This window comes from Solanum tuberosum, unplaced genomic scaffold (genome assembly GCF_000226075.1).
Source record: "Solanum tuberosum cultivar DM 1-3 516 R44 unplaced genomic scaffold, SolTub_3.0 scf00500, whole genome shotgun sequence".
In the NCBI taxonomy this organism is placed as follows: Eukaryota; Viridiplantae; Streptophyta; class Magnoliopsida; order Solanales; family Solanaceae; genus Solanum; species Solanum tuberosum.
Genome location: NW_006239419.1, coordinates 84,638 through 108,593, shown reverse-complemented (window position 1 = coordinate 108,593; position 23,956 = coordinate 84,638). Strand labels below are relative to the sequence as shown.

The window sequence follows — 23,956 nt, the reverse complement described above, 5'->3', positions numbered from 1 at the left end:
ATATTATGTAATAATACTTCTTCAATTCTATTTATGTTTTAGTTAACATTTTTAAATCATTCTAAAAAATTAACATAAAACAAAAAATGTGGAATTTTCAAATTCGTGAAATTGATTTCATTGTTCATAGTTACATAAGAACACAAGAATTAAATCTACTTTTATGAAAATAAATATATATAATAGTGAAAAAACAATTCAAGTCTTTAGGATTAAAAATAATTTATCTTAAATTTCAAATACATTACTTAGTATAAAATAAATTAATATATAAATAAAAATTCTTTATAAAGTATGAAAAAAAAAGATCACAACCTCTCATATTAATTTGTGCGTATATCCTACGTCCATTACACCATTAAACAATAATGAAGGGGATTTTTTCCGGCATTACCATGTTGCTCGGACGTAATATTAAAATCCGAGGACCTAATATCCTATTTAAAAAAATGTATATACAAATGCCAAAGGACTCAAAATCGTATTGAGGAGTTAAAAGAGGGAAAAAATAAATATCGTATAAATTGGGTGAGAAGTAAAAGGGAGGTGCAGTGTGTTCGTTTCCCTTGTCGCAGTTGCAAAATACAATCAGTAAGAACCAAAGCATATAGTAAGGGCGAGATCGTTTGATTACGATTTCAAGTTAATCCTATACAATCTCAATCAATCAATTCGATTGCCATTGTCCGTGTCTACATACATGTAGATTTTGACTCCCCAGTAATTTATTTATATAAACAGTAGAAGAACCATCAAATTCACTCTATTCTGAACGCGATGATGAGGAAAACGACCAGAAGTAGCATCGATTGTGCCGTTGTTGATGTTTGGAAACGGGCAGTCGGTGAACTCTCTACCAGAAATTTCGCCCACCGTCTCGGTGCCTCTGAGGTACTTTCTTCTCATTCCTTGTTCATTAGTATTTTTCTGCAATTCTATTCATTAGTGTTTTTCATGATGAAATTCTATTCATTACTGTTTCTCTTGAAAGTTTTGATGCAATTCTATTCATTACTACTTTTCTTCTAAGTTTTGATGCAATTCTATTCATTAGTATTTTTCTTGAAAGTATTGATGCAATTCTATGTATTGTTAGGTGTAGTTGTATGATAAAGTGAATTTTCTGATCGTCTCTGCATTAGTTGTTTATTGTTACATGAGTTTATGATCATTGGATGATGTCAAGGTGAACTAGTCACAATTTATTTTCGGCTGGTTATTCCTAAATTTTACTCCTAGCTATATGATATACCAGGATTTTTTTGGTTATCATCCTTTCACTGTTTTTTCTTGTTCTTCAATTTAGATTATGACCTGTGTTTTTTGTGCTTTGATTATCACATTATTTTGTTGTCATTATTGAACTTTCCTCTTTGTGTTGTTTACTGGTCCTATTTCACATTATACTGCTCTCATTTATGTATTCCTCTTTTTCAAACTGTTTGGAAAAACTTTATGTTAAGCCGAGGTTATGGAAACCTCTCTATCTCTACAAGGTAGGGATAAAGTCTGCGTACAAACTCTACCTTCCTCTCCAGACCCCACTTGTGGGATTGGTATGTTGTTGTTGTTATTCTTTTACTTATTGTTTGGATGAGTTTGGGATACTTGAAAGATGTTAAGGTGAAAAGTGTTTTCCCCTATATTTATCACTTTTATTGCTGTTAAAACAATAACATTGTATCATTAAAGATTTATAGTTATTGTTGCTGCTGCTGCTGCTTTGCATGAATCCATGCATATATCCTTAGTTTAGTTGACCATATTATTATTAGGGATATAGATTGTGCAGCATTTGTTATTATACAGAGTGGAGCTTAGGACAAAGGCAGAGTAGGTTGTTTTGCATTCTCTTAGCTCTTACCTTATTTCCTTTCTTTAGTTTTGCGCTCTTAAAAAAATTTGAAATATCCATTTCATCAGGAAATAGAAAGAGAGAGAACTGTAAATTTGATACAGAATCAATTTGCTTAATTGTTGCATTGACTTAGATGGTGACCATAAATTTGTTCAGGTGTACTTGGCCAAGGGTGGAGTGGTTGTTAAGTGCTCTCCCCTTCTCCATTTGTGTCCTTAATTATTCTGAATATGCCTCAGCGGAAGAGCTTATTTTCATTTCTATATAGATTCTTTTTGATGTGTTCTATTTATGTTCCAAGTTATGTCTCAGAACCCAGGCCGTGGTAACTTTTATTTCAGGATCTTGTGCTCCGGCTTGATGTCTTCCGGAAGCTGGAGAAGCACCGGGGCTGTGTGAATACAGTTAGCTTCAATGCTGATGGTGATATAGTCATATCAGGTTCTGATGACCGAAGGATCATACTCTGGGACTGGGAAACTGGGAAAATTGCACTTTCATTCCATTCAGGGCATCATAACAATGTCTTTCAAGCAAAAATCATGCCATACACTGATGATCGAAGCATTGTTACCTGTGCTGCCGATGGACAGGTAGCTACTTTTTGTTGGTTTCTTTTCATCAAGATGTTTCATGTAGGTCATCGTTTTCCTATATGGTATGCCATCTTTGCCTTGCATTTAATTATTCTTTCCTTGTTCCTCCTGAAAAGGGGCACTTATTTCTTTCTTAGGGGTTGCCGATGTACTTTGAAACCACAAAGGCATTTAATTAGAGCTTCTTTCCTTGTTCCTCCTGAAAAGGGGAACTTATTTCTTTCTTAAGGGTTGCCGATGTACTTTGAAACCACAAAAGGATTATAGTTCACTTCTGCCACTACATCCAGTGAGAAAAAAGACATTGTTATTTTACACTTAAATGATAACAATCATGCAGGTGAGACAAGCACAGATTCTAGAACATGGGAAGGTGGAAACAAAGTTGCTGGCCAAACATCAAGGGCGAGCTCACAAATTGGCAATTGAACCAGCATGCCCCCATATTGTTTACACTTGTGGAGAAGATGGATTAGTTCAACATGTGAGTTACCGGTAGTTCTATAGTCCTTCCCTTCCTCACTGTTTTCTTTAAAGTTTTTTTCTTTGCTTTTTTTGGGTTAGGAAGACTTGGATAGTGTGGCGCAGGGAGAGTGTATGAAGATATGGATTAAGCTCTCTTGAAAACTCACATTTTGTGAAAATAATTTGCATTCATGTGTGCACATGGTAAAAATAGAGCACAACAAAATTAAATAATTTAACTTTTTTCTCAGAATCATTTATAAATGTGGATTTATTGTATTTAATTGCCTCATTTTGAAAAATTGTAGAGGATTGCTTCTTTTTTTCGTATCTCTCATATACAGAACAACCGCATCCTTCTTCTGTTTGGGAATCATATATATGTTAACATTAGTTGAGGCAAAAACACTAGGTCGTCCTTTTCCCCCCCCCCCCCCTCCCCAGGCAAAAACTCCAGGTGCCTTCTGTCCAAATTTTGGTGGATAGAGTTATCCGATACTTGTGTTTGGCAGGGGTACTTGTACTGGTGGGATGTAGTAGGTATCTCATGGACTTAGTGAGGTGAGGTGTGCAAGCTAACCTGGACACCAATGGTTATATGAAAAAACATAGTTATAAATCAAACTCATAAGGAGTAATATGTTGCAGGAAATTAGATATAATGTCCTTTATATTGTTGTAAATGATTGCTCAAAACAAAACGGTTTGATGGGAATAAAGAATTAAAAGAGAAAACTAGAACACTGAAATACCAAGAGATTGAGACTTTGACAAGTAGGTATGGACATTGTTAAGGTTTCCCACAGATTCTTTTCGTCTGAGCGTTATATGGCTAATGGTTTGATTCAATGTGTTCTTACAGATAGATTTGAGAACAGACACTGCTACAGAGCTTTTTACTTGCCAACCCCTGCGGATGAGGAGATATATGTCTGTACTTCATCTAAATGCAATTACGATAGATCCAAGAAAACCCTATTTGTTTGCTGTTGCTGGATCAGATGAATTTGCTAGAATTTTCGACATTCGCAAATATAAGTGGGATGGATCCACTGATTTTGGCCATCCAGTTGACTATTTCTGTCCCCCACATCTAGTTGGTGATGAGAATGTGGGGATAACAGGCTTGGCTTTCTCTGACCAGAGTGAGCTTCTTGTTTCGTATAATGAAGAGCTCATTTATCTTTTCACAAAGGACATGGGGCTGGGACCTGATCCATCCCCTACATCGCCATTGTACAATGAAAGTGATGAGAGCGAAATGGGCCAAGAACCTGAATCTGATGCATCTGCAGTTGTCATGGAGTCTGGAGCAAACATTGGTCCACAAGTCTACAAGGGGCACAGAAACTCTGAAACAGTTAAGGGCGTGAACTTTTTTGGGCCCAAGTGTGAATATGTTGTGAGTGGATCAGATTGTGGTAGAATTTTTATATGGAAGAAAAGGGGTGGGGATCTTGTTCGTGTTATGGAAGCAGATAAGCATGTAGTGAACTGCATTGAGTCCCATCCTCATACCGCGATGCTTGCCAGCAGTGGAATTGAGAATGACATAAAAATATGGACTCCAAAAGCCACTGAAAGAGCTATTTTACCTACAAATATTCAAAAGGTATGTGATATCACAATAAAGATTCAATTATGAAGCACATAAGTTTATTTATTGTAGGTTCTTTAGCTTGTCCGTCTCAACAATTTTGTTGGAAATAATACAAGAGTCACTTCTGTTGATGCACGCTCGAAGGGGCAGATGTTTTAATTGTCCTCAATATCTCATGATTTTATCATTGGGTAAGAGCATCTGAAGGGTTACTTCACCTTTGGTGATCACACACCGACCCGGGCAATCACTAGCTACAATCGATGGAATTTTGATTGAAACTTTATAAATTTGGTTCACCTTTTCAGGAATTTCCCAGGACAGTAGGGGTAAATAAGTTTTACATTAGCAAGTCCTCCTTGATTTCAGCTGCCTTACATATCCTGATCATGTAAAGCTAAGCTAGTAATTGGACAACATTTAGTCAGATTGCTACTTATTTAGAATATTACCATACGACAAATGGTTGATAATTATATATTCAAACATCGTACCTAATAGATACCTAAACACAAAATTAGTAGAAATATCAAATCCTGAAATTTGAATGGTTCTTTTTCAGTTGCATCCCTTATTAAACTTCACTTAGGTCTCATTTGTTTTCATTAAGATTAAGACGTATGAATTTGAATGCACATGATGTGCATTCAGATTTTGAGGTCTGAATCTAAAGACACATCTGAAAACTAAATAATTAAACTGTTTGTTTTCTCAACATCTGAATGTATAAAATTTGTCTTTGTTTGAAAAAATAAGAAATATAAAATTTAAATAAAATACTAAATTGATTTAATATTATATCAATAAAATATTTTAAAATTTGTACATGACAATTGGTGTTGGTGATGATTACGATGGTGATTGTGTGTGTCGATTTTGGATGGTGTTGATTGATAGGGTGGTTGTGGATAGTATTATATGGTGTAGTGGTTGACAATAGTGATTAACATTGGTGGCGGCTAATAATTAGCCGTGGAACAATAGTGATAGCTAATGGCGGTGGTGAGTAATGATAACGGTTAACGATATATAATGTCGACCAATGATAGTAATTATCGGTTGTGATTAGTGGATGTAATAATGATTGGTCGTAATGATTGCAAATGATGGCTAATGGTGATGATGATTGGTTTTGGTGATTGAGGCTAGTGGTGGTTGTGGTTGGGCTGAGGATAGTGGTTGTGGGATGGTAGGTGGTGATGGTGATTAATGGTGGTGGGAAGTGTTTGGGTAACTCAAAGAGTGTTTTTAAGCACTTCTTAAGGCTTAAAAAGTACCAAAAAAGGTGAAAAGTCAAAAGTTGGGCTTACAAGTCACTTTTAAAAAGCCCATCCAAACACCCCCTAAGACTTTGTTATAGATTAAGAGTTTGTTTGACATTGCTGTTAAAACTGCTTATTTGTAGAAACACTTTTAAAAAATGACTTTTCTTAAAAGTGCTTTTGAAAAAAAACAATTTGTGTTTGGTTAATTCATTTGAAAAGTGTTTTTTCATAAACAAATTACGTTTGATTAATCTTTTTCAAAAAGTGTTTTTGAGAGTCAAATTACAAAAAAGGATAAGTTTTAATGTACTTTTTTAATATTAAGATTATTTTATAGAGAGAAAATATTTTAAATATCTATTTTAAAATTTTTAATACATTTTTATTTTTATTAAATTAGAATGTACATATTCAATTTTCAATCAAAATTATACCTTTTTTTAGAAGGGTTGAAATCTTTGATTGTTCTTTTATTTTTCTTTCTAATCTTGCAAAAATATTGTTGTTACCTTTTTTTCTAGTTTTGCAAAATAATACGTAAAATAATAATATATAAACGTAAATTAAAATAAAAAGTTTATTATATAAAAATAAAATAAAAACTTTAAATGTGTTAATTAATTAATAAGAGATATATTGGTAAATATGTATGTATTGAAGGGATATTTTAGTCTTGAATAAAAAAAATTCTCTTTGTGTTTCTGCTTTTTTCAAGAGAGAATTTTTTAGCATCTTTCCTACAATAGAAAAAACTTCTTTTGCTTCCATTTAAAAGCACTTATATTGATTTACCAAATGCTTAATTTTTCAAAAAAAAAGTGTTTTTTCTCAAAATAAGTGTTTTTGGCCTCCCAGCAACAATGCCAAACAGGCTGCAAGATCTGAATAATTAAGATTTAGACTTTGAAAACAAACCGACTTAATGAATGAGATCTAAATGATTAAATATAAGACATTCATTAAGTGCATTGAACCTAAGTTATAAACGAATTGGATTTTACCCACAAACTTGACTGTAAAGGTGTCAAAGCATTGAACTAAGACACTTATTACCATCTCGTTCTGATCATTCTAATAAGAGATGAATGTAAGGCTGTTTTCAACCCTTGTACTCTGGGAATTTTCCTGCAACGTTACTAGAATTTATCTCCTTATCATGAAAAGAAAGCCACAAAAGTAAATGAGGTCTCCTTTAACCGGAAAAAAGAACAAGATATATGTGATTTCACTGAAGTATCTTACTGCGAAATGATCTTGTCTTACTTGGGGAAAAAAGAAGAAAAGAACCTAAGTAAAGGTACTTGGAAAGTATTTAAGAAAGGCGAAGCAGGATCAGGTGAATCTGGAAACCAGAAATTTTAAAAAGATTTGGGTAGTTCAGTCATCAGTGGAGCTGGGAAAGAAAGATTGTTTTCCTTATTTATTTTATTCCACTAGCTAATTTGTCGTATTTCTGGTGTGTAGTCCTGATCCATATGTGTGCATTGTTCCATCATTATCTTTATGCCATCACTCTTATATTGACATTTTGTATGTCATAGAAAAAACTTGGAACATGTATATTTTTGTTAATACCTTAACCGTGTCCCACTGTAGAGTCAAATATCCCAAAAAAGGTCTATCTTGAACTGACACAGTCGTTTGTTACTTATTGTGGTCCTGATCCCTTTCTTGGGTGTGATAAATTTCATGCATGTGGTAAGGATATTATCCAAGAAACTGATATTAGATCGCAAATCTGTGCAATTGATCTTATGGAAGCATAAGTAGCTCTATTTAACTGCCAATATTTCTATTAATTAAGGGTTCAACACCTCATCAATTTCATTTATTCAATTATGGCGGTGCGGAAGATAATGGCATCTACTTCTTTGGTACCGGAAGTGACGATGAGTATGGTGGTAGTAGTGACAATGAGGATGAAGATGATAGTGATATGGATGAAGATGATGAAGATTTCTCCGATGGTATGGATGATAATGATGATGACGATGACGACGATAGTGATGATGATGATGACGACGACAACGATGATGATGGTTTTGATTTTTTAGATACACACGAAGATGGAAATGGTGTTGAGTTCTTTGAAACTGTTGGGGACCCTGATTTTGACGATTCCTCAGATAATGACCAAGATGCTCCTAGTGATTCATGCTGTGATGATGATGACTCCAATGAAAATGACATTGATGAATGATGATGTTGCAACAGTAACATGGATTATGTTACTTCTCGTGAAAGATGATATTATGCCTGTTACATGTGCTGATGATTTTGCACTTTGTGTTTCCAGCAGAGACCTAAAGCAAGGGGCTGGATGCATCACATGGCTTCTCCAGAGGACCTAATGTTGCAATTGCTTTCCCAGCAAAGACAAAGAACAAACCTGGGGAGCATTGAAGAAAATTCAGAGGTTGGAAGGGAGCTTCTGCAACTCATTTTGACATTTAATGCAAATAGTGATAATTCTTCTGATGATGGTGAAGATACTACAGGTGGTCAAGACTCTTTTGACTGAGTGGTTTGGTTGCAACTTTAATTCAATACATGTTTAGGAAGTGTACATATATAAGATACTGAATAAATCAAAATCTTTTAACTTTTGATATTTGTTTTTACTTTGCAAGTTTCTTTTTAATTGAGCCGGTATCAATTGTTGTCTATTCCTTGGATTATGCTACGATGGAATATGCTGCACACAAGCGCTAACGCAGTGTATTCCTCAGAAAACTATTAATTTACTTAATATGACAAATAAGATATTTTTCATACATCTACGGAATTTTACTGCTGGGATGGTGTGTTAAGTATTAGAAGAACATCTCGATATCTCTCTTTTAAACTTTTTTTCTTATTGATTGGAGAGATTTGATCCAGTTTCATGTTTATATTTGTGCTTAGAGGGGATGGGGCTACAGTGTTTTTACCCTTTTCAGGTTTAATCTTCGCTCTTTGAAAGATGAGGATTATACTTGGTGGGGAGCCGAACTTTCACCAGTCAACCAACTTGACATGAAAGAAGTTAGTTTTTTGTTTAATTATGTACTCTGTTAATAGAAAAACTAAATGTGCTATGCCGCCTCGTGTTGAAAAGAAAAACAATGGGTAAGAGCTTTGCTGTGAGCCTTTATAATTCATAGATGGAATTAATATAAGCAAATCTGAAGAAATTATTAGTTTATATAACTGCTAAAAAAAATAAAGCACATAATGTGCAATCAAAGTTTCAAACATGGGAAATTTATTATCATTCATCTTCTTATAATGTTCCTCTTTACCATCGGATATATTTGAAAATCGGAATTTAAGGACTAACTCATTACTCAATGCTCATCTTGCTTCATTATTGTTGGAGTTCTTAAAAGCTTGAAAACTCACAAATTGGTTTTGAATTATTTTTTTTTTACAAAATGATGATTGTGGTTTGTTGAGGTGTCATTTCAATTTTAGTTGTAGTTCAAAATTTGAAGTAATTCGAGAAGAAATGGACCCATTTCAAATGTTGAAGAAGTCCATAGGAGACCAAGCACAATTTTGTATATGTTCGTATAAATTGGCATTTACATTTCAAAAGTGTGTATATGCATCTCTTATACACTTCTATATAAATTTATATTTATATATTGTGTACTGTAATTGTATAATGTTGTATTAGCACTATTGCAACAAAATAAAGAGTCGTACGGGTGAATGCAAAATATATGCTATGTAGATGTAATTATTATTTGTACGTATTAGAATGTACTTATATTTTTTGTACGGCTTCTTATTCCAATTAATTGTATTAGAATGGATATTTTCTTTTGTAAGAATCCCTATTATAAATGTATCATTTATATTTTCATTAATTTTTTTCCCTAACTTACTCCTTTCATCAGATTTCAAAAAGAATGAAAAAGGATCAAACTCTTATTAGTTAACTATATAAGTTTTGGCATTATCCTCTCTATCAATGTTTTCCTAGTTTAGGAGATTTAATAGAATTAATACAAGCAAATCAAAAAAAAAATATTTCTCTATATAACTGCTAACAAATTAAGCACATAATATACAACCAAAAAAAAAAAGTTTCAAACATGGAAAATTTCCTCTATGTGACACTATTACTTGTCCTATTCTCAAACATCTCAGTTTCAACAAATGTAAACTTTCATCTTTCTCTCAATTACACATCCATTTTGCAAGCCAGAAAAAATTTCATGTCTCTTGATACCTCTAATCTTTCTTATCATTCACCATATTCTTACAGTCTTCCCATTTACCATCGCGATGTATTTGAAAAATCAGACTTCAAGGATTATGACTCATTACTCGATGCTCGTCTTGCTCGATGCATGGAGAGATCAGTGAATTTATTTTCATATGATCAAAATTCTACTAGTAGTAGACATTTTGCACAAGTTAACCCTATAAAAACAGTAATCTATCCTTTACATGGTGAAGTTGTAGTCCCCCTTTGGATTGGCTCTAAATTACGACGTGAACTTTTACTTGTTGATACTGGAAGTCGTCACGTTTGGTGGCAATGTGGTCCATGTGAACCAAAAAAATGTTACAAACAAAGGAACGATGAATTATATTATTCAACTGAATCCACTACTTTCGAACAAATTAATTGTGTCAAAGAGAGTGCAAGTTGTGTCGAGGGACGTAGTAGAGTTCATTGCTCTAAAGAAGAAACAAAATGTTTTTATGAAGTAAGATATGGATATCATGGAAGTACAATTACTTCTGGATTTATGGCTTATGAAATCATAACATTTTCTAATATACTAGATTATGCAAGAATTATATTTGGTTGTGGAAAAAATCAATTTAAGGGGGATACAAAATTCCCAAGATTATTTAGTGGAATTGCTGGTGTTGGTGGTGGTTTATATACAAATGGATTTGAGACATATTCATTACCATCACAAGTTGGTGCAATTGTATTTGCTTTTTGCATTCCTACTCCAACTTCAGGGAAGTCCTCTACACTTACTTTTCACGAAACCCCATGGAAAACAGGTCAGTATAATATTCCCTCCTTTTGTCTCTTTTTTTAACTTAACACGTAGTTTAAGAAACTAAAAAAAACTTTGGAAGTAATTTTGACAACAGGTGTAACGGCAACGCTGATGAGGAACGACAAGTTTCCTTCATTTTACTACATATCGAACTTGGAAAAAATTATGATTAATAATAGGGAAGTTCCTATTGATCCATCTCATTGGGATTTGGGGCCAGATAAATATGGTGGCATATTTGTTGATACAGGAGCCTATGTTACCTCATTTCCTGATGATGTTTATGTCAAATTTAGGGACATATTTATGTCAGAAGTTAAAAATATGCAATTGGATCCAAGTTCACCAACTTCATTTGATACTTGTTATATGGCTGGTGAATTTGTTAATTGGGACAATTTTCCAGTTGTGAAGTTTTATTTTAAAGCTAGTGTAATACCTCTTGTAGTGAAACAACAACAAGTGATGATACTATATAGGAAAAAATATTGTTTGGGGTTTCAAAGTTCAGGTCGTAAGAGGTCTGTAATAGGTGCTAATATGTTACAAACTTTAGGATTGACATTTGATCTTGAAATGTGGAAGTTGACTTTTTCCCCAGATGCTTGTGAATGAATAAAATACTACTTACTAGTAAATAATCTTTGGTTGACTTGGAGTATTGATCAAATGTCAAATGATGTTACTCGAAGGAAATTTTGGATATTTTTCACCTCTCTATCTATCTGTACAAAGGTAGGAGTAAGATTGTACACATCACATTTTCTCAGATCTCACTCATAAAATTACTATGAACACAAAAACAATCCTACAAAATATATCATTTTGGAAATTGAGTGTATAAAATGGATTTTAGATATACAAATTAATATAGTTTGTTGAATTATTTTCCTTCAAACCTCCTAGCAAAGGACATCCCTGATTATGTGTCTTGAATTAGAGGTACCAAACCAGCTTATCATCATGCTAGGTATAATTGCTAACAACTGCACAAAATATTTGACGAAATCATCCTTAATGTTGCGCAATACTAATGTATCAATATTTACACGGTCAGACCACTTAAATAAAGAATCAGAGTTAAAACGAACAAGAAAATGGTTAACATATATTAAACTAAATTAATAAGTATAATTGTTTACCCAAGCAAGGCCGATGCAAAACATACTAAAACCAGGGTAATCAAATGGAGCTCTCTCAGATAAGAAAAGATCTATAAACATATGAATTGAATATTGTTAGTTTGACATCAAATATTAAATATTCAGATAAAATTAATTTAATATCGTTGAACAACAACTTAATTACCTGTCAAAGGACTAAATATAAATGGAGAGAGAATGTTTGCAAAGGAGCTTACGCCAGAAATGCACCCTTGAGCAATTCCCTATCAAGTTGAAAGAAAAAAAAAATCATATGTATACTAACGTGTTGTAGCAGGTTACTTTGTCTTATTTTTCTGGTTACTAATTCCACTTATGTGAATAGTTAAATTATCTTTTAAGTAATTTGATATTTGTATAATTCTTTTATAATATTAATGTCTAAAAGTTTAAACTCGTATACCACAATAATACATATATATGTTGATTACCTGTTCGTTTGGCCCAACTTGTTTTGAAACAATGCTTTGTAACTAAAATAGATAAAACATGTATCATTAATATTCAACTATATGATAAAATCAATCATCAACTAATCAACTCTTCTTTTTTTGAAATCATACAAGAGAAAACTTACAGCTGGTTTTGCTAGGAAGAGAAACATAGGAAACAAAGCAACTACATAAGGAACCTGAAATATAACATGAAAAATTGTGATAAATGTTTTTAAAAAAAATGATATCTTTGAATTGGAAAATAGCTTTAGCTTACCCAAGCTTCCCATGCAATGCTATCTATTAGCATCTGCAAAATATAAATAGAAATATCGATCAATTACTTGTACTCCATAGATTCAAATTAGTTTGGATAGACTATATAATCATTTGAGTTTGAGTGTCTTTGGTACGATAAAAGTCCATTTCTATTGAAAATATTCTTTTTTTTAAATGTAGGAAAATATATTTCAGGAAAAAAATAAGAAACTACACGAATTCGTAAAAGATACATACATTGCTAAAACCAGCTATGAGTGCCAAGGAAAGTATTGTCTCTTCTCTGACTATACGAGCCAACTTAGGCAATAAGATTAACTGCTCCAAAAAATTGACAAGGAAATACAAAATTATTATAAGAACAATTAAAACTTAGTACATGAAATTAATTAAGTTGAAATTAAAAAAAAAAAAAAAGGAAGAATAAGTTTGAACATGTACTTGAGAAAATGTAGTCCCACCGTAACAAATAAGCATTAGAATAGAAAAATTGTCTTTGTTGTATTGAAATCGAGCCCTTAAGAAGTACTACAAAATAATAATACAAAAAAAATGTTAGTTGTAAGGTAATTAATTAAATTATATATTCAATCGACAATTTTAGAGAGCTAGAGTTACCAAAAAGGGGGTTTGTATTCCACCCTCACCAAGACCATATAAGAATGAAATAAATGTTGCCAATAAAAGTGTGGTACTGCAAAAATAAAATTTTAATTAAATGAATATGAGAAAAATCCACAAGTAAATTAATACTTTGTTAAATTCGTGAAAAGTTGCGTGTTTATTTCTTTTCTTTCTCAATTTTATAGATATATACACTTTAATTTAATTTCTACTATAGTCATCAATTTAAAAATATAAAAATAATGTCATAACTAATAATAATTATTCTATATATATGTCAATTATAAAATTTTCTCTTTAATTAATTTAGAATTAAGCTACAGTTGATTAATTAATCGATTTTTTTATTTAAATATTTTGAAGAAACAAGCAACATATAATCCATGATGGGCCTAACTAATAATATGTTTGTAGTAACAAAAACAAAAAATCAAGGGAAATAAATAAATAAATATATATATATATATATCATAATATCTTTCAAGTTGTTCTTTCTGACTTTAGTTTCTAGTTGTTAAAATAAAAAGATTAAAAGCCAATACATTTTGAGTGCCATTTGTGCAGTCTTTTTCAAACTTTTTAGGAGATAAAATAGCCATAGACCATTAGTACATAAACAAGTAACAGCATACAACTTTGTGTCTTTTTCAACAGCAATATCATTATTCTTTAGCATTATATACCATAATTTAAAGTTTAATGAAAACTTTATAACTTTTTCAACAACAATATCATAATTCATAAGATACCAAAAGACGGTGGTAAGCTTTATCATTTATTACTGCATAACGAAAGTCTTTTCTTTTTTAAAAAAAAAAAAGAAATTAGGCACTCTTCCCATGTGTTTAGGTTGAATTATTTTTAACTACCAAATGATTGAATTTGAATAAATAAGAAAAAGAAAAGGTAGCATAGTAATTTGTGGGTATAATTTAGGCCAGCCATATTACCTACTCTTGAGCAAGCAAATAATATGGTAAAATGATGGAATATTTATAGGACTGGGCGTTGTTCCCTCTGAGGAGTCACTTTCAGATTTATTATCGTCGTTGGCTAATATGGGTTGATTCAGAGCATCGTAGTTGATCTTATTAATGTGACGAGTTGTGTCCTTTAGGAATATTGTCATGTATAATACCGCGGCTGATGAAGAAATTGATGACACCTTCATTCCAATTAAATTAGTATAACACTTACTAAAGAGCAAAAGTTATTAATTAGTCATAACTAGTCATTATAATAAGAGTGAAACCAAACCAGAAATATTTGTGCAGTCGAGAGGAAACGAACAACAAAGGTAGAGCATAAAAATGCAGCAGAGCCTACACCCGCCACAGTTGCGATAGCAGAAGCGCGATTCTCCTCTGACATGCAATCAGCCTGATTCAAAATTTAGATTTGATCAAATTTAAGTGAATATAAAGTGAGCTAAAATTAGGCTCAAATATTACCGCATAAGCAATGGGGATGCATTGAATGCCAGTATCACTGATCATGCCAGTCAAGGTCCTTATCACATAGTAAGCATAAAAATAGTTTGTTGTCCTCCTGTACGCCATTATTACTTGAAAAATCGAAAAAAAAAAAAAAACAGGTACTATTAGTTGTTTGTTCAAAAATATATTTTGATAGGGCATAATTTATTGTTTTTTAATTTGAATTTCAGAGAAGATTTACCTGAAGGAAAAATCAAGAGTGTGACGGGAATTGTGAGCAAAGCTTTCCTTCCATATACATCAGATAGATTTCCAATTAGGGGCATCAGCAACATTGATCCCAATCCCATAATCTGCAATCAATCATCACGAATTAATCATATATATTTTTCAATATTAATGAAAATAGAAGAATTGGTGTGGTGTACTTACAGCTTGTTGGAAACCAGAAAGATAAATAGCAAGAGAGCACTTGTCTTGAGAAGGACAAATTGCATCCATAGTGATATCAGTAATTGCTGGAGTCACCACATTAAAAGCAAAATTTGAGAGAAACACTGTCACAAATAAGTGTTTCAAACTGCTAATCTTTTCCATATTATGTTCTGTTTTTATGAGAAACATCTGTCTAATAGAATGTTGTGCTGCTACCTTTATATTTCTACAAACAATATAGAGTTGACAATTTGTTTGTTGCAAATTCAATTATTATGCCTTATTGGTATAGTTGGTGAAAAAGATAATGGATTAAGCTCTATCCCAGTGACAATTATATATATTCAATACATTCCGACTGTTAATACTTTAATCCAAAAATGCTCATGTTATTACTTAATTGGGTCGGGAATTAGCGATATATGAACCATCTTGTGCATAGTATCTCTATACGTCTACTACCAACCTCTAACTAACACAGCATCTAACTACATTATACATGGATGAATTAGGTCATGTTCTGCACTATAATGGAACCTTTTGAACTACCCATTATTATATGACTAGAATAATAGTATATTGGAATTTGGAACATCCATTCTGCATGTTTGCTTACTTTATTTGATTACGTGGGAACTACTTAGTATCAAATCTTATTAGTTGAATTATTCATGCTTTCCCAGAATACAAATTACAGAAACTCCAATTGTTTGGGTGCTAAGTTACATTATATCCTGAAAGTTTTTCAAATTCTAATAATCCCGATTTTTTCAAAACTCACGAATACATTACTCTTTCTCTTTCGTCGGTACATATCAAATGATACATGAGTTATGTGAGGACTTTCCTCTTGCTCGTTGCCTTCTTTTGAAGTTGGTTTTTGGGCTTCTTCAAATAGGATTTTCATCCTCTTTGGAATTGGACCTTTGCCAGTGGCTTATTGGAAGTCCAGTTCATTTTTCCATTTACATAATAATCTTGTGGGGACCTAAATACTGGAAATAGTAACGGTGGAGAAAAAATCTTTTTAGTCATTTCAGCGGAGGTGGCAAAATTTGCCCAATCTATTGTGTTTTGGACAGGCTAATAATACGCTTATTTCATAAAGGGAAAAAAAATATCCCAAAAGGGAAAACTAATTAATTATATAGGTATTTTGCCAATTATCTCTATTGAAGCTTAAGTATTTAATGCTGATGATAAAACATGAAAAGAAATAATTGTTTTTTTTTATAATATGTCAAAAGTGACAAGTAAAAATGAAAATCTATTTTAGGAATAAGTGACAAGGAAAAGTGAACTGAAAAAGTATTCCCTCCGCTCATTATTTCTAAAATAGATTTTTTTTTTACTTGTCACTTTTGACATATCATAAAAAAAAATTCATGTTTTACCCTCAATATTAAATACTTACTCCCTCCATTCCTATTTATATGCCACTATTTTTTATTCACATGCATTAAGAAATAAAGTAAGTTTACCATTCTATCCTTATTTAATTTTTTTAAGTCAACTTTTCAATCAATGAATATGAATTAATTTATTTTGATTAATTAATTTTACGAATGAACATGAATTATTCACTTAGTTTTTCTATGTTGGTCAAATGTATATTTTCAAGGCTAATAACTCACAAGGGTAAAATAGGAAGAATATTATAATTTATGCATTGATTTTATGAAATAACAAGTATTATGGACCAATTATTTATAGTAAGGATGATATATAAAAAAGAACGGGAAAAATACTATTTTCAAAATCACTTTTCAAGACATCATTTAATAGAGATAGTTTGGTAAAATACAAATTTCAATAATTATTTTCTTAATAAATGTGTCGATTCAAAGTATAACAAGTAAAATTGAATGGGGGTGAGTATTAAATTTGGCCAAACTTATAGACTCAGCACTCTACCTCCGCCCATTTTTGCAATAATTAGCATAATATGAGTAATAATGATGATTGTTTGGTCCCTATAGAGTGATAGGCAAAGGAAAAACTTTGTTCTTAAGGTTCTAATAATTCATCAATAACCGTTATTGGCCATAGTTCGAACTCTTTTTGTTATAAAAAAAGAGAAGAAGAATTAATTAGGGTAAGTAAAAGAAAATGAGAAAGATTAACAGATGGAGAATCAAAACTGTTATTAAAAAAAGTCCAGACAATTAACTAATTAAACTATTAAAATTCACTAATTCGCAACTCACCACTCATAAGAGCATATAAACTTCAATAGATCACTAATTAAGATGATCTAAAGTCTGATCAAATTTTGATATTGTAGCATGACAATATGCATTATTGAATCAATTTTATTTCTTGTCAATGTTTGTGGCCTAATCTATAGTTTGTTCCTCGTGACTTTAAATTTTTTATCACGTTCATATCAACTGAAATTTTTGTTTGAACTTTATGCACACTTCTCCTATTAAAATTGTACTTTGTTCCTTTTAACTTACATTTTCTTTTTATCTCCATATAAGTAAAAACCAACATTAGGAGTAATTTTCCTGGATAGTCACCCATGTTTGGGAAATTACCTTGGAATATCACTTATGTTTGTTTTAGGACCACAATATCACCCAACTTTACCTCTTTTTCTCAAAATATACTTACACAAAAAAAACATTATCTCTCTCCTAATAGGATGCCATGTCACATTATTCCATTTTCATTATTAACTTTTTTTTAAAAAAAATTTAGACAACCCATATAACCTAGTAAAAAAAAATTACATTGCCCAAAAATTTCTATCCTAGTTCTAAGGGATTAGGCGGCAAATCCAAATATGAGCTCCTCCGATTTTTCAAGAAAATATGTGGCTTCCTCCGATTTTTCAAGCGAGATAATGTTTTTATATGGGCACTACTGGGCAATGGCACCTTTTTGTTGAGTTCGGAGTCAAAAGTGCAACTTTTTTTCTTTAAAAAACAAAAACAGCACATCAAAAAAAAAATTAACCAAAAGGGCAAAATTGCTCCTGACGGAGCAATTTTGTTCTGACAAAAATTGACACCGCTCCGCTAAAAGAAATAAAAATCGCTGCCGATTTTCTCAAAAAAATATTTTTTCTTTAAAATCGCTGCTATAACAGCGTTTATAGCAGCGATTTTGTTTAAGAAATTAAAAAAAAAGTTTTGAAGTTAAAGCGATTTTGTTTAAGAAATTATTATTTTAAAAAAAAATAATCCTACCCTTGCAGAGAATTTAAAAAAAATTAAAACTGAAGCCAGCGATTTTCATAAAAAGCTTTTTTTAAAAATCTTTACCCTTTCAGCGATTTAAATGAAAATAAAAAAAAAAACACTAAAAAATCGCTGCTTCGGCAGCGATTTTTTCTTTAAAAAACTTGTTTTTTTTGTTAAATGGCTGTCGCCGGAAATTTATGTAATTTAAAACTTGTTCTTTATGTTTATTTTTAATTCCTCAACAAAAAATAGCTGCTATAGCAGCGATTTCACTTTTAATTTTTTTTTATAAAAATGCTGCTATAGCAGCGATTTTAAAGAAATAATGATTTAATTTTTTTGAGAAAATCGTTGTCAAATGCAGCAATTTTTATTTCTTTTAACGGAACGGCGTCAATTTTTGTCAGAAGAAAATCGATCCGTCAAGAGAGATTTTGCCTTTTTGGTTAATTTTTTTTTTGATGTGCCCTTTTTTTTTTTGAAGGAATAAAATGACCCTTTTAGCTTCGAACTCCCTTTTTGTTGATATTTTATTTCATTAGAGTAATAAGGTAACCATATTGTCAAACTACAAAGGATATAATGTTTTTAAAGAATTTTAAAAATGTTAATAATAAAAAAGGAATTAAAAAAATGTTAATAATAAAAAAAGAATAATGTGACATGGCATCTTATTTGGAGAGATATAATATTTTTTTTGTGTCAATTATATTTTGAGGAAAAGAGGTAAAGTTGAATGATATTTGTGGTCCTAAAACAAACATAAGTGATATTCCTAGATAATTTTTCAAACATGGGTGACTATCTAGGAAAATTACTCTAAAATCACATCATCTTAATTAAACTTCACTATATTATTATTATTATAATATTACGCCAATAAAGAAGATGTGTTTCCGGCAACTTTGGCCGTACAATCAAGATAAATACCAAAAGTACAAAAGCACTATAAAATTACTTTAATTAAAGGCGTAGGTCAATCTGTGACCCCTTAAAGTTGTCCGCATAATTCACTTAGACACCTCAACTAAGGCTAATATCTACTCCCTCCGTCCCTATTTACTTGTCCATATTTCCTTTTTTGGTTGTCCCTATTTAGTTGTCCATTTTGACAAATCAAGAAAGGACAACAAATTTTTTCCTATTATACCCTTATTTACACTTCTTGAAAATTGTAAAAGTGTATTTTGTTTCCCTCCAATTTATTTCACTTGAATTCAAATAAGTGGTTGTAATTTTGAAGTGAAAAGTTGTCATAAGGGTAAAATTGTAACTTCACTGTGCTAATCATTGTTGCCTTAATCTGTGTGCCATTTCTAAAGTGGACAACTAAAAAGAGACGGAGGGAGTATTAAACAATTTTATCTATTTAAACCTTGTTCCTATTAGATATTTTTCGATAATCAGCAATAATATATAAAGTGACAAAGTGTGTGTGATACACTCTTGATGACATGATAAAATGATTAATAAAAAGATGACATGTGACAAGTGGGCCCCAAAAACTATAGAAAATGATTTTTAAATTTTAAAAAATAAAATTTATTTCAAATACATTTTCAATCGTTTTTTCTTATATATAAAATATTGGAAATAATTTCACATACTATCCAGCCCCATGCTACCCCACCCCCTTTCTTCTTCTTCTTCCCTACAACGTTCATTTCCCAAACCACAAAATTCAATATCTTATCAAATTACTTATCGATTCAGTTGTTTTAAAAAGATATTTTTCTTACCTAATACATAAAAGAGATATATAGAGAGAGACACGCACAAGAGTGATGAAGAAGCCGAGTTTGTTGAAGATAATTAATTCAAAATCGATTGCAAAAGAAAAATCAAGAGGACCCAAATTAATTTTCAAATTATTTGATATTATTTTTTACAAGTTTAATGGGTTTGCATTTTAATTTGAGTGACAGTGTTTGTTTGAAGGTAGGCGAAAATGGAGCTATCGGCTAAATTTTTAACTCTAATATCCAAAAATCTTCTTTCTTCTTTCCTTTTTTAAGATCCAAAGCAGTTGGCATTGAAAACCTAGTTGAGGTGAGGAAGATGACGGAAAGTGGGGTGGGAGGCTTTTTCTTCTTGCCATTAAAAAATTATTGTTTTCAAAAATATTTTTAAAAAATCTTTCAAGTTACTGACAATGCTAAGAATCAAAGTAAGAAGAAAAAAATGAAGTTTTCTTGAAAAAATATAAAATAAAATACGATTCTAAATATCTACACGCGCTAAAGAAAAGTGAAAAACACTTTTTCTGCCATATCAGCATTTTGTGTTTAATAGGTATACATTTTGAACAATTTAGGTATTCAATAGGTACTAGCCCTAATTAAGATGTTTAAGTGAAATATACGAACAACTTTAAGGGAATGTAATTGACTTTAAGTCTTAATTAAAATAGAATAAAAGAAAAAAGTTTGGAATAAGAAAAAGTAAAAACAAAAAGATAGTGGATCTACTTTATAATTTTGCTTGAAAAAAGTTAACAAAGTATATTAACAGTTGTCAATCTTACATTTTTTTATAAAGACAGATCACATACATTTGTCTTTCCGTCGAATATTCGAACATAATTCATTATTTTCACCGTCCAACAATATTTGTTTACTATTGACTTTGCACATTTCTTAGAAACTATAATTAAAAAGGTAATTTTATTAATTATTCATTAATATTATAAAGTGGACCAGTATTGTTAGACATCCCAAAATAGTATAGTTGGACGAAGGGAGTAATTTCTCTTTCTCTGTTTAAATTTATATGACACTTTTCATTTTTCGAAAATCAAACAGTGTAAGTTTGACCAAAATTTTATGCATGTGATCTTCATATTTTTTTGAAATGAAATTTATATATTTGTAAACTACGTAAAAATACTATAAATTATTATAATTAATAATTCAAAATATTTAAAAGATATATGAAAATTACGGTCAAAGATAGATTTATTTAACTCTCGAAATTCAAAATATGCTACATAAATTGAAATCGGGAGAATATTTATTTTCTCACAAAATAATTGTCATATGTCGAATTCAAGTAGAAATCATGAAGAACAACATTTCTCCATTGATGAACATGAAGCTGAGATTCGAAGCAAAAACAGAGAATGGAGTTTGTGAAACTGGAAAATAAAAATTGTATTGCTTTAGATGATCACACTGTATATATATATACAATAAGAACTGGGAAGCTTCTAGAAATCTCGACTAACTAACTTTAACGGAAAGCTAACTAACTGATGACTAATCCAATTTACACTTGCATAATCACAATTTATCTCAACACCCCCCTCAAGTTGGAGGTGAGGAACTCACAACCAACTTGTGCAATATGTTGGAATGTTTGGTACTGGGCAGGGCCTTGGTCAAAACATCAGTAAACTGACTCTCAGTTGGAATGTAATGGAGTGTAATGAGCCCTTCTTGAAATTTCTCTCTAACAAAATGGCAGTCCACCTTGATGTGTTTTGTCCTCTCATGGAAAACAAGATTCTTGGCTATGTGAACAGCTGCCTGGCTATCACAAAAAACAGTTATAGGCAAGATGCATGTCAAGTTCAGCTCTGTCAATAATTTTTCCAGCCACACTATATCTCCTATCACCTTTCTGATGGCTCTGTATTCTGCCTCTACTGAGGACAAAGATATGGTTGTTTGCTACTTAGATTTCCAGCTAATGGGACTGTCTCCCATCAATACTACATAACCACTTACTGATTTCCTTGTATCAGGGCATGCAACCCAGTCTGAGTCACAATAAGTTGTGATTGAATAGTCTGTATTATTGGACAAGTGTATGCCCAAACATGGATCACTTTTTAAGTATCTTAGAACATGATATGCATCTTTCAGATGTGGTTCTCTGGGATTTTGAAGGAATTGACTAAGGTGCTGAACACTAAAAGTTATGTCCATTCTGGTATTGGTCAAAAAATTTAGCTTCCCAACCAACTTTCTGTAGTGTGTGGGATCTTTCAGCAATGTACCCTCACCTACTTTAAATTTGACTGTGGATTAAAGGGGTGACAGGACAGGTGTATAATCTGAACAATCAAATTCTTTCAATAGGTCTATAGTGAATTTTCTTTAAGAGATCAACACTTCAGAATCCTGATATAAAATTTCCAAACCAAGAAAATATTGAAGTCTGCCCAAGTTCTTGATCTTAAACTCATTGTGAAGGTAACTCTTTAAGGAAGTAATCTCTTCAACATCAGTACCTGTCAAGATGATATCATCAACATAAATAGCAACAAACACCAAAGAAACTCCAGTTTTCCTGAAAAATAGAGAGTAGTCACTCTCTGAATGAGAATAGCCTCTTGAACACAGAACTTGTGCAAGTTTATCATACCACTGTCGACTTGCTTGTTTCAGCCCATACAAAGATTTCTTGAGCTTACAAATCAAACATGTGTTTCCTGCCATGAGGCCTGGGGATGTGTCCATATACACCTCTTCATGCTAGTCTCCATGAAGAAATGCATTATTTACATCCAGTTGATACAGATTCCATCCTTTCTTGACAGCAATACATATTAAAATTCTGACTGTAGTCATTTTAATTACTGGAGAAAATGTCTCATTATAATCAATCCCAGTCTGCTGAATGTAACCTTTCACAACAAGCCTAGCCTTCAACCTTTTGTTGTGTCATTAGTCTTATGTTTGATCTTGTATATCCACCTGCTCCCAATTGCCTTCTTCCCTATGGGTAGTTTGACAAGATCTCATATGTTATTAACATATAAGGCTTCAAACTCTGATGTCATTGTTGCCTTCCAGGCAAGGTCAAGTAATGCTTCTTCATATGAACATGGCTCAATGTCATGACAAAAACTCTTAACCATTTGTTGATTTCCTTGGTTGGGACTTGTGAGGGAGTGCAAGGTTAGAGGATGAGGTTGAGGATTTGTGTTGGAAAGAAGGTAAGGTACATTCATATTCTTTAAGGTAGGCAGGAATGTTGTGTGGTCCACTGGATCTTCTAGGGTTAGGAGGCTGGCCTGGCTGTTGCGTAGTGGTAGTGTTTGAATAACATGGGAGGTTTTGGTCAATATTTGGTTGTAAAGTGGGAACCAATGAATGATCAGTGTTTGGTAGTGGTGAAAGTTCATTGAAAGGTGCATATGCAGGCAATTCATTTACAGTGACATCAAAAATGGCATCATTGTCCATCACAGGTACTTTGTTAAAAATGTCATTAGTGGAATTCGTGGAATTGAATACATTCAAATCAGTATGTAAAGTTTGTAGCACAGTATCAAAACTAGAATCAGATTTAGGTAAAGCAAAAGGAAAAATAATTTCATAGAATTTTACATCCCTGGAAACATGTATTTTTGTGGTACTTAGGTCTAGAACTTTATATCATTTTGTGTTGCAGAGGTATCCAACAAAAATGTGAGGTGTGGACCGTGGATCAAATTTGTCTTTATATGCCTTTAATGTAGGAAAACATAGACATCCAAGAGTTTTGTTATTTAATACTGAATTGGGAATTCTATTTATTCAGTAGGTGGGTGTCAATACACACTCCCCCCAGTATTTGGTTGGAAGTTTGGACTGATAAAACAGTGATCTAGCTACTTCT

At 31.9% G+C, this 23,956-nt stretch overlaps 3 protein-coding genes across 6 annotated transcripts; 2 read left to right on the top strand and 1 right to left on the bottom strand.

Annotated features, from left to right (window-relative positions):
• Window positions 1-470: 470 nt before the first annotated feature.
• LOC102597289 (DDB1- and CUL4-associated factor 8) lies at window positions 471-8,449 on the top strand. 4 transcript variants are annotated; one of them, XM_015303977.1, is made up of 5 exons: window positions 471-891; window positions 2,200-2,451; window positions 2,795-2,938; window positions 3,782-4,531; window positions 7,638-7,927. In XM_015303977.1, the coding sequence occupies exons 1-5, from the start codon at window positions 778-780 to the stop codon at window positions 7,836-7,838; spliced, it is 1,461 nt and encodes a 486-aa protein (XP_015159463.1). In that variant the 5' UTR covers window positions 471-777; the 3' UTR covers window positions 7,839-7,927. The 4 variants fall into 4 exon arrangements, with proteins under 4 accessions (XP_015159463.1, XP_006364512.1, XP_006364511.1 ...); XM_006364450.2 differs by lacking the exon at window positions 7,638-7,927 and adding an exon at window positions 8,084-8,449 and having other exon boundaries at window positions 472-891; XM_006364449.2 differs by lacking the exon at window positions 7,638-7,927 and adding an exon at window positions 8,081-8,449 and having other exon boundaries at window positions 472-891.
• A 2,077-nt stretch (window positions 8,450-10,526) lies between these two features.
• Window positions 10,527-11,408, top strand: LOC107058357 (protein ASPARTIC PROTEASE IN GUARD CELL 1-like). Its single transcript, XM_015303967.1, has 2 exons — window positions 10,527-10,794; window positions 10,888-11,408. Exons 1-2 carry the CDS (start codon window positions 10,527-10,529, stop codon window positions 11,406-11,408), a joined length of 789 nt encoding a protein of 262 aa, XP_015159453.1.
• A 158-nt stretch (window positions 11,409-11,566) lies between these two features.
• LOC102596965 (hippocampus abundant transcript-like protein 1) lies at window positions 11,567-15,479 on the bottom strand. The gene is made up of 14 exons (XM_006364447.2): window positions 15,162-15,479; window positions 14,971-15,082; window positions 14,745-14,857; window positions 14,551-14,673; window positions 14,244-14,458; window positions 13,288-13,363; window positions 13,111-13,197; window positions 12,907-12,987; window positions 12,668-12,700; window positions 12,534-12,587; window positions 12,388-12,429; window positions 12,102-12,180; window positions 11,936-12,006; window positions 11,567-11,779 (listed from the first exon to the last, which is right to left on the bottom strand). The coding sequence occupies exons 1-14, from the start codon at window positions 15,351-15,353 to the stop codon at window positions 11,696-11,698; spliced, it is 1,362 nt and encodes a 453-aa protein (XP_006364509.1). The 5' UTR covers window positions 15,354-15,479; the 3' UTR covers window positions 11,567-11,695.
• Between the last annotated feature and the right edge of the window lie 8,477 nt (window positions 15,480-23,956).